Here is an 11008-nt window from a genome sequence, read left to right on the forward strand (position 1 = left end):
GTCAGGTATTTAAAGCCTTTAAAACATATTTTTAGTCTGTAGATTCCATAGGCTTTGTGGGGTGCATTTAAGGATCTGCAAAGGTAAGTTTATGGACAAACAGGCTTGGTTTTCCTCCAATGTGCATGCAGGTGTTTAAGACTCAACTGGAAAAAAGCCTATATATTAACAGAGCTTGCAAACCTTTGCCATACAAGATACATAACACGGAGTGAAGGTATTATTGCACACTGGCAGTAACAGCAGTTGGATTACCCAGCACAGACCTCATACACTCTCAAATCACGAGCCAAAGCTGATACTACTCCTCCTTCAGACAGACTGAAGCTAAGGCAAGTACAGAGCCCCAGGCTGCAGTCAAACCTCCTTGGTCTGGTTTTGATGCACTCTGGATGCCCTGGACCCAAGGTTAGATGCAGGTCAAGAGCTAGCAGTTTCTTAAATGACGATATCTCTAATGGCAAAGAGAAACCCAGACAAGGGAGTATTTAGCAGATTGGTTGTATTTTTTCCCCAGGTTTCACTTACAGGACAATGCCCAGGCACAGCAGCAGCTCTTTGTTGCGATGGCAAAGGCGCTGTGATCGGCAGGAGCAGGCGGGAAGGCCAGGAGCAGGGCTGGGAGCGTTGCCGCCTTGTGGTTAGCAGGGAGGAGAGATGGGCTTGCCTTTAGTTAAAAACAAGTGAGCAAACCCCTTCGGAGCTGTTGCACGCAGACCCTCCACCAAAGCTGGTTTGGCTCTGGTCATTTATACAGTATCCCATGCAAGAAGCACAGAAACCGTCTTGGCTTAAGTTTGCATTCTCCCAAGCTAAAAATCAACTGCTGGCAGGTTTTAGGCATGGACAGAAAAAAAGTCAAATCGACTTTAGTTGTTCAGGGTTTTTTTAACCCTACCTCCTGACAGCAAGGCAAGTCCAAACACGAATACACTCTGAGAAACTTGAAATCCACGTCTGCTCTTCCTCAGGCTCACTGACTGCATCCAGTAACAGCTTTGCTTTACTAGGTACAAAGCTGAAATTTCCCCCAGCATTTAACCTTTGCCCAAGCTTTTCACCTGAGGCTCAACTCCTTATTAGTAGGTCTTTAAAGGGACCCTCTGCCTCAGAGTGAACTCACCCCAACACAATCTGCTCCACAATGAGCAAAGGAAAGAGGTTGTGAATTATTTTGCTTTTATCATAAATAACCTCTCCTTCTTGAGAACGGACTGCCAGCCACTGTTAACTCCAGGCCTACTGCACACAGGAGCTGAAGCAGTCTGTAGAAATCAATACCACTGACTCTAATGAGTTCTGAATCATGCTTAGCACTCCTGGAGATACATCCCATGCTTCCAGCAAAGAAAAATGTGGATGTCAGTAGATGCATTGACAGTAATGTACGCTAATGAAGGTAATGTAACCTAACAACATGTGAATTATTAATGTAGGCATGTTTAAGCAGAAAAATCAGCAAGGAATCACACCAGACCAATACACTCCAGTATTTGTTCACCAACAGGCAATTAGAAGGTGGTGGTCCTGAGAACACACATTACCACTTTATTAGCTTGAAAGGATTTTTGCTAAGTTATTCGTGTCTCACCTGATCCAGGAGTCATTTAAATTTCACATCCTGTGACACTGTGTGATCTTAATGAGCCATTGTACTAGCATTAAATGAGCTACTTTTACACATCTGTAATTTCCTTGGAGGTTTTCAGACATTTATCATAAATCACACTGCTTTGCTTGAATTATTTTGCTTAATGTTATTTATCAGAGTCATAGATCAGGGCTGGTTTAGTCTCTCATTCACAACAATTCATGGAAGTGTAACTCTCCTGAATGCAGCAAAGTTGCTCCATGAGGCACACGGAGAGTGAAGCTAGTTCCTTTGTCTGGCATAGCTCTGGTTCCCAGGATGTAGAGGCAGTTGACTCAGCTCTACCTTAAAATAAACATAGTTCGCCTATCTAGACAGTTTTATCACATCCATCATGTTTTCCTAATGCATTTAAAGTTCATTTTGTACTACAGTAAAAACAGAATATATGTTCAATAATCATCAGTGTTAATTTTACTATTATTCCATTATCCTGTGAGATCTAATCATTCTGTCTGTACTTCTGGGTGAGTTGGCTCCATCTCTGTGGTATCTGGGAACTACACTGCAGACAGGCTTTGTTTTTGTAAGGACTGTTGGGCATACAGATTTTTACAGTCTCATCATGTTGTCACCAGGTTGTATCGATATGCATCATCACCGCATTGGTACAGACAAAAGATTCCCAGGCACATTCTGCATCTAAGAGGTCCCGGACACAAAAACACAGCCAAACGCCGATGCACACATCTGGGCATTTTAGTGCTACATTCAGTTCTGAGAGTGTTGAGTGGGCAGGGGAGAAAGCTGCCCCACTGATGGAGCCAATCCAGGAAATGAATCCCTGGATTGCTCTACTGCTGTCCTGGGCCTGGGGGAGCGCAGCTGCTCTCTCCAGAGAAATCAGCATCCTCAATGCAAACAAGCTTTGCAGAGCCATGGAGAAAACAAACCTTAACTGAGATAATTAAAATAGCTGCTTATTTCGGAAGAGTTACTGCATTACTTGCAACGCAGGCAATTAATCTCACTGATAATGCATTGTAAACTGCCCCTCCATTTCTCCAGTGCTTACAAGAGAAACATACTAAGCTTTCTTCAGTTGTATTTAATGAAGGGTGGTGGTGAACATTTGGGAAGGGGGGGGAGGAGGGAAGGAGTTGGGAGGCAGCTGCGTGTTTATTTGCCATGTTAAAACAGATAAACACACTATGAAATGTAACCCCCTTTTATTTATTGAATAAACACGATGCCACTGCTCATACCATCAGAGAGCAGTAAGTCACCAAGGCAGTGAAAGCCAAGGGGCATGTATGTGTGCATAATCATGCAGGAGCACTGGCTGATTTTGTTTTTACCTTTTCCGGCGCCGGGAACTGCAGGTGATTTACTTCCAAAGGTGTGATCAAAGGAACTGTCTGAAAACCATCTTCGTTGGATGGTTGTTTGTTGTTCTTGTCGTTCAAATTACTCCCCAGCTTCACCATTCTTGGTCCTTGCTTTCCAGACCTAAAACCAGCAAGATGAACAATGTCACAGGGGGAGCGGGAAGGGGAGGATTCCTGCCTCACCCTGCTTGGTCCGACTTGGCGTAGTGGTTACCGGGGCTTTTCCACCTGGATGTCTGAACACACCACAAATACACCACGACTCCACACACACATTTTGACGTGCCTTATGCAGACACCCCACCATTATGCAGACACCCTTAAACTCCTCGTTGTGTGCGCAAGCTGCTCCCAACACACCGACATGTCCAACGGCATCCCCCAAACATCCATGGGGATGGAGCATGTCACCCGCTGGCCCCACAGCTGCTTTTGACACCCGCCCCCCCACCGTTCTATTTGCAGCCCCCTGAGGGCGCACAGCCCCTGCCTTGCCAGACCCACACTCGGGGGTTGAGTCCCCTTCTCCCAGCTCCGCAGGGTAGATGCTGGGGGGGGAGGGGGCTGCGGGCATCCCCCCGCGCCGCTCCCGCGCCCCTACTTACTGCAAACCACGCGGTCACCGGCGGCGGCTGGGCTCGGAGCGGGAGGTTCGGAGGTTGCCGTTACCGTGTGCCTGCGGGCCGGGCGCGGTGCTGAAGGGACAGCGCTGCTCCCTGCGCTCGGCTGCGGCTCCGCAAGCGCGACTGAGGGCGGGCGCGGGCGGCAGCTCCCCCCCCCGCCTCCCGCCGCCGCCGCCGCCCGCCCGCCGAGCGGCCTCGGGCACCCCCTGGCGTCCCCGCCGCGCACGGCCGCGCACCCCGGCGGGCGGTGGCGCCCCCTGCAGGCCGCGGGTGAGGAGGGCGGCGGCTCTGAGGGCGCTGCAGGGGATGGGGTCTTTGGGTGAATTCAGCTTGATTCGGTTTTAAGCATGAAATCTGCCTCCAGAGCTTGCAACTGGGCATCTTCTGCAAGACCTAAATATACTCCTAAAAGGCGTGAACTGTTTACATACTGAACCCTTTCTGAGCTCACTTGTGGCAATTCATTTAAACACAACAAAAGAAGGTGTTGGTACGAGCCTAGTCCTGGTGCAGTGGGTCAGTGTCTAGAGCAAGAAGTGACATGGGGCAGGGGTTAGATATGAGGCAGCTGAAACTAGCTGCTACTGACATCACCTCACACAGTCCATTAAAGAGCCTGGGTTTAATGCTTGGTTGGAATTTTCTGTATCACACATAAAGCCAAATTCAACAATGAATTTCATCCAAGTGAGTTCTTTGGCTTTAAGAATAAGGATCTGCTATATGTAAAACTTAACTGGGAATAACTTTTGCTCAGAGTGTTAAAAGTTGTTGGCAAGTACCTTTTTTATGTCCTCAGAATCATCTGAAAAAATAAATAAATCATAAGGTTTTAGGAGTTCATATTCAGGAAATTCAGGAAAGATTTCTTAAGCTGAGTAGGAGAGAGTCCCTTCAGAGCCCATTCATCAGAGGCATGTTCAGCTCAAGATTCAACAAGACTTTAACGGTAACTACAACTTCAGGTTGCTTCAGACTAGACCAGAAATAGATTCCTACAAAGAAAGCTGGCAGGTTGCATCCAGGCTCTAAAGGTCTGAAGAAGCACATAAAAAACACCAAAGATTATTAAATTACTACAGTATAATGGTTTAGTGTTGTAGTAATACCAGAAATTGACCCTCAACACAAATATATATATATATATATATATATACGCATCTGTGCAAATACACAGCAAGCTATAAGCCCAGCAAAGTCCTTTTCTCGTGCTCCATACAGAGATGGTTTGGCTCAGGACGATAATTAGGACTTTCAAAATGTGGTGGCTGCAAGAAAATCCCCAAGCACAGCCTTCACAAATGATAGCAAGAGCCCAGTCTTGTCCCAGACGTTGCTAAATTGGTAGATCCAGAGCCAAAGCCTGGAGGACTACTGCACCAGGCTCCTGCCAGAGCCAGTGAATGACACTTTTCCTGTGTCTCAGTTTGGGCCCCTTGCCCCTTGCTCTGTCACCAGGCACCACTGAGCAGATCCTGTCTCTTGAGCCCTCTGAGCCTCCTCCAGGCTGAACAATCCCAACTTCATCAGCTTCTCTCCATGTGACAGATGCTCCAAGCAAGAAAGTGCAATTGTAGCAACTCTTGCCCTAACTTCCAATACATTACAGATTCTATCACCTGAAATTATTTGACCATCCAAAAAGATTCACAGACTCTATGGTTATCTCCAACTGAATGCATATATCTGAACTACTCTAGCTCCTCTGCCAGCAAAATGTCTGTTTTCAACTGAATGTCTAGGAAGCATTATTAAAGAATACAAAGGAAATATTGCATTGTAACTCCATAGAAATGGCATTGGGGTTTTCTACCTTTATCTGGTAATTACCAAGGGACAAGAGAGTGCTTTGTTGAAAAGCAAAATGATGCCTTTTATAGCTTGCAAATGCATTCTGTGATCTGAAAATGAAATCATTTTCATGAACGTCTACATTGGCAGTGAATATCCTGCTAGCCAAAATAACTTAGCAAGGCCTAGGCAGATCCTCTGACTTAAGAGATGTGTGAAGCAATTTGACAAACACACTGATATTAAATCTCCAGAATCACTTGTGCAAACCCATGGGAAGTGTAGTGACACAGTGAAAAATAAGGTTGCAAATAAGGTTATCTTCTTGCTCAGCATGTCTACTCACTTGAACACACTGATACGCTTGCAGAGTAATATATTGACTTTAGTTGGTTATACTTGAATACTCTTCAGAATAACACAGCACAGAAGCAGTGAGGTGAATCCCATTCCTTTTTGTGCATTATTACCACTGTAAAATACATTTCATGTAGCTGCAAATCTAGTGATAAGTAAACAGAACTAAACTCTGCTGGAGATATTCCATATAACCTAAAGAACACAGCTCAACATTGCCAGAACTTGAGCACTGGTAGATAGAGCCACTTTTTCACTAGAAGTCTTTCAGTTGTGAGTACCACCTGTGCTAAGTAAATAGATGATGTTTTTACCTTATGACTTTTCTATGTAGAAGCACATTTCAAACAACATCTTTCAGTGGCACCATCTGAAGATTTGACAGTGTGGTGGAGGGAGATGTGCAGAGAGATACTGAATCTCTCAAAGCCCTCCTTGGCATTGCATCCATTAACCTCCATTTCTGCCATGAGACTGAAATAGCCCTGTAACTACTTGGGGTCAGTATGCCTCATTTCAGTTTGGAAATACCCCTTTGCAAAATGCTACTTTTACAAACCAACAAATTACTAGGAGTAAATTTACGTAGCAGGATGATTTTTAGAAAAAAACAGATGCCTAAAATTGCCAGTAATACCCTAAAAGTGAATATACTCTAGGGACAACATTAAAGCAAACCCAACTGCATATGAGAAATCAAAGAACAATATACTGCTTTGCTTATGGAGCAAATACAGACTCTGAAACATCCACCCACACAGAGCAGTTCAGTGACAGGTAGTAAGAAAAAGCAGCAATATGAGCAACATGGTACTCAGGAGGAATAAACAATAGATTTCTTCTGTCAACAAGAATATATGCTTCCTTCTATTTTTTAATAAGTCTCCCACAGTACGTTAATGTATTGGGTTTACATGGCAAGGTTTTGCTAGCAGGGGGCTACCAAAGAAGCTGCTAGAAGCTTCCCCTATGTCTGATAGAGGTAATGTCAAGACAGACACACTGCTGATCAAGCTCAAGCCCATCATGGTGGTAGAGCCTCTGTGACAACACATTTAAGAAAGGGGAAAAATGGCTGTGCAACAGCAGCCAGAAGAGTTAAAATATGTGAGAGCAGCAGCTCTGGAGACACCAAGGTCAGTGAAGAAGGAAGGGGAAGAGGTGCTCCAGGTGCTAGAGCAGAGATTCCCCTGCAGCCTGTGGTGAAGATTATGGTGAGGAAGGCTCCTGCAGCACATGGAGGTCCATGGTGGAGTGGATAACCACCTGCAGGCCTTGGAAGGGACCCACACTGGAGCAGTTCATGAAGAACTGTCTCCCATGGGGGAGACCCCAGGCCGGAGCAGAGGAAGAGAATGTGAAGTCTTTCCCTGAGGAGGAAGGAATGGCAGAGACAAGGTGTGATGAACTGACCACAACCCTCATTCCCTGTCCCCTGCACCACTGAGAGAGAGCTGGTAGAGAAAACCAGGAATAAAGTTAAGCCTGGGAAGAAGGGAGGGATGGGGGAGAAGATCATTTAAGATTTAGGTTTTATTTCTTATTATCCTACTCTGATTTGATTGGTAATAAATTAAATTAATTTTCTCCAAGTCAAATATGTTTTGCCCATGATGTTAATTGGTGAGTGATCTCTCCCTGCCCTTATTTCAACCTACAATCCTTCTGTTATATTTTCTCTCCCTTGTCCAGCTGAGGAGGGGGGTGATGGGGCAGCTTGAATGGGCACCTGGTGTTCAGCCAGGGTCAACCCACCACAATTATTTTCTAGTTCCAGTTAAACAAATCAGAGCAGAATCATTGTTTTCACTATCTGTTTGCACTGCAAGTTACTAGCTCTTGTTAAGAGGCATAATATTTGCAGTAGGGCTTGGGTATAACATTTCACTGTAGCGTAAATTCTGCAACTTGTAAACAAAAAGTCAGTTCAACCTCTGCACTTCAAGCCTGAACATATAAATCAACTGAACATATAAATCAAATCTCTTTAATGTTAATGAGTATTATTTTACTTACTTCCTCCTTGGTTTGTGAAATTCTTATGCTCACTGCCTCTCTTCATAAAATACATTTCATTTCCTGTGCACCATGCACTTTTCCCTATAGTTTTCTTGCTCATTATTATGATAAGTAATATAATTTTTATCTGTTTTCATATATTCAGAAGATGGGATCAGGCTTTCAATTAAAGTATTTGGAAACATGTGAACAGGTAGTAGGAATTACTAAGAAGAAAAACTACAAAACCCAAAGGCACAAAATGAGGACAGTCTCGGGAAATCAGTCAAGTCACAGTAGTCAATATAGGGCAATGCTAGGAGTAACATCATCCATTTCTAATTCCTCTACCAAAGCATCACTTTTATTTCTCAAACATTCACATTAATTCTTTTCAAAATTAGGCTAACACAACAATAAAAACAAGTGCAGAATCTCAGTAGACAGTTTAGGCAAAACCCAACCCTGATCTGAGTCTTGTGACTTAACAAATATATAGGCAGAATTCAGATCTGTGTTTTCCTGGAGAAAACACCATGATGTAGATGGAAAGTAACATTTATACAGAGCACATCAACATGGGAATTTCACCACAACCTCAACCTAAACCCAAAGTATGGGACCGTTGCTGCTAAAATTCCCTGAGGGAACTGCAGACATGTAGAGATTAATCATAGAATCATAGAATAGTTAGGGATGGAAAGGACCTTAAGATCATCAAGTTCCAACCCCCCTGCCATGGGCAGGAACACCTCACACTAAACCATATCACTCAAGGCCTTGTCCAACCTGGCCTTGAACACCACCAGGGATGGAGCATTCACAACCTCCCTGGGCAACCTATTCCAGTGCCTCATCACCCTAACAGGAAAGAATTTTCTCCTTATATCCAATCTAAACTTCCCCTGTTTATGTTTTAGCCCGTTACCCATTGCCCTATCATTACAGTCCCTAATGAAGGGTCCCTCCCCAGCATCCCTATAGGCCCCCTTCAGATACTGGAAGGATGCTCTGAGGTCTCCACGCAGCCTTCTCTTCTCCAGACTGAACAGCCCCAACTTTCTCAGCCGATCTTCATACGGGAGGTGCTCCAGTCCCCTGATCATCCTCATGGCCCTTCTCTGGATTTGTTCCAACAGTTCCATGTCCTTTTTATGTTGAGGACACCAGAACTGCACACAATACTCCAAGTGAGGTCTCACAAGAGCAGAGTAAAGGGGCAGGATCACCTCCTTCGACCTGCTGGTCACGCTCATTTTGATGCAACCCAGGATACGGTTGGCTTTCTGGGCTGTAAGCGCACACTGAAGCCGGCTCATGTTCATTTTCTCATCGACCAGCACCCCCAAGTCCTTCTCCGCAGGGCTGCTCTGAATCTCTTCTCTGCCCAGCCTGTAGCTGTGTCTGGGATTGCTCCGACTCAGGTGTAGGACCTTGCACTTTGCATGGTTAAACTTCATGAGGTTGGCATCAGCCCACCTCACAAGTGTGTCAAGGTCCCTCTGGATGGCATTCCTTCCCTCCAGCGTATCAACCGAGCCACACAGCTTGGTGTCATTGGCAAACTTGCTGAGGGCGCAGTCAATCCCACTGTCCATGTCAGTGACGAAGATGTTAAACAAGACCGGTCCCAACACCGATCCCTGAGGGACACCACTCGTTACTGGTCTCCAGCCGGACATCGAGCCATTGACCACAGCTCTTTGTGTGAGGCCATCCAGCCAGTTCTTTATCCACTGAGTGGTCCATCCATCAAATTGATGTCTCTCCAATTTAGAGACAAGGATGTCATGTGGGACAGTGTTGAACACTTTGCACAAATCCAGGTAAATAACATCAACTGGTCTATCCCTGTCCATCAGTTCTGTAGCCCCATCATAAAAGGCCACCAAATTGGTCAGGCAGGATTTCCCCTTAGTTAAGCCAAGCTGGCTGTCACCAAACACCTTGTTGATTTTCATGTGCCTTAGTACGCATTCCAGGAGAATCTGCTCCAAGATTCTGCCAGGCACAGAGGTGAGACTGACTGGTCTGTAATTCCCCGGGTCATCCATTTTCCCCTTCTTCCCTTTTTCCAGTCATTGGGAACTTCACCTGACTGATTACAAAAGTACAACTCCCTGTTCCCTGACCATGCTCCGAACTGCTTCTCACTATTCATCTCCTGTTGTTTTGCTCAGTCTAGGCCAACAGAGTCAAATGAGGTGGGCATTTATCTTCTTTTCCTTAGGAGATTACCCCACAGACAAATTAACACCATAGTCAAGAATTTTTACCCTCCATGTAGCTGAAGGTATTTAAAATACCAAGAGGAGTAAAACATGGTTGTGTACATTTTAAGTTGGGGTTAACTACTTGTAGTCATTGCTGTGGAGGAGCTCATCCATTACACATAATTACATTGGTACCACAGACTTCCTGTCACACACACATTGAGAACAAGAAAATAAGCATACAGCAGAACAGGGAAAAAAAAAAAAAAAAGAAAAGAAAAAGCCACACAAGAGATTACAAAGATCCTGGAAGAGAAGGAGCATTTGTCAGTGCCTGAGTGAACCTTCTGCACAGCTCTTCTAATCTGCCTGTTTCTCGCCTATGCAAGAATGCTAGGCATGCAATAAATTTCACACGTCCACAGCATAGATATATCCTTGCCATGACCTCTGGGACACTACACAAATCAGACATGCTCCCAAGTAGCCCAGCAACATCCACAGTTTAATCCGATGAGACACACGTGTGGGTTCACAATTTAGAGAAAGAAGAAGAAATCCTCTCATTAATCTGCTCCATACCTACAGCACAGAAAACACAAGGCAGCCCATTCAAGAGGTACCACAGTCAATGGGAAGTGAAAGTACTCAGCATCTTTTAGGAGGTATTCTACCTCTCTCAGGATCAAGGCATACTCCATTTCTTCCTTAAGGGCCTTCATATCTTCTGCTTCTAATAAAATGAAACTGCAGCTACCCACATTGATTTTCAGTAGCTACAAGGCAGGCAGAAATGCTCAAACATGATTTTTTCAGATGGCCTTGATGCTGTCACTAACAAGTGAGCAACTTCCTGTGAATATTTATTAAAAATTCACTGTGGCCTTAATAGACTTCAATAAATTTTGCTCTTTTCCCCTGCTACTTCAATTTGCTGGAAAGCCTGTAATGTTAAAACCATCAAAGTATGGCTGCTTTGGTTTATATGCAAATTCCAATCATCATCGTTACATAAGTGGTTATGCAATGAAAATATACATAATATAC

The 11008-nt window shown here is 44.6% G+C and overlaps 1 protein-coding gene across 1 annotated transcript in view; it reads right to left on the reverse strand.

Annotated features, from left to right (window-relative positions):
- Positions 1-3762, reverse strand: part of NSG2 (neuronal vesicle trafficking associated 2) — a 36453-nt gene extending 32691 nt beyond the window's left edge. The window contains exons 1-2 of the mRNA XM_061360283.1: positions 3585-3762; positions 2950-3100 (exon numbers count right to left, since the gene is read on the reverse strand). Of these exons, the coding sequence (XP_061216267.1) occupies positions 2950-3078 (129 nt within the window). The 5' untranslated portion in view covers positions 3079-3100; positions 3585-3762. The remainder of the gene's footprint in view (positions 1-2949; positions 3101-3584) is intronic.
- Between the last annotated feature and the right edge of the window lie 7246 nt (positions 3763-11008).

Source organism: Neopsephotus bourkii, unplaced genomic scaffold (assembly GCF_033783945.1).
Source record: "Neopsephotus bourkii isolate Nb327-2 ecotype Australia unplaced genomic scaffold, CSIRO-AGI_Nbou_v1 NB_1016, whole genome shotgun sequence".
NCBI lineage: Eukaryota > Metazoa > Chordata > Aves > Psittaciformes > Psittacidae > Neopsephotus > Neopsephotus bourkii.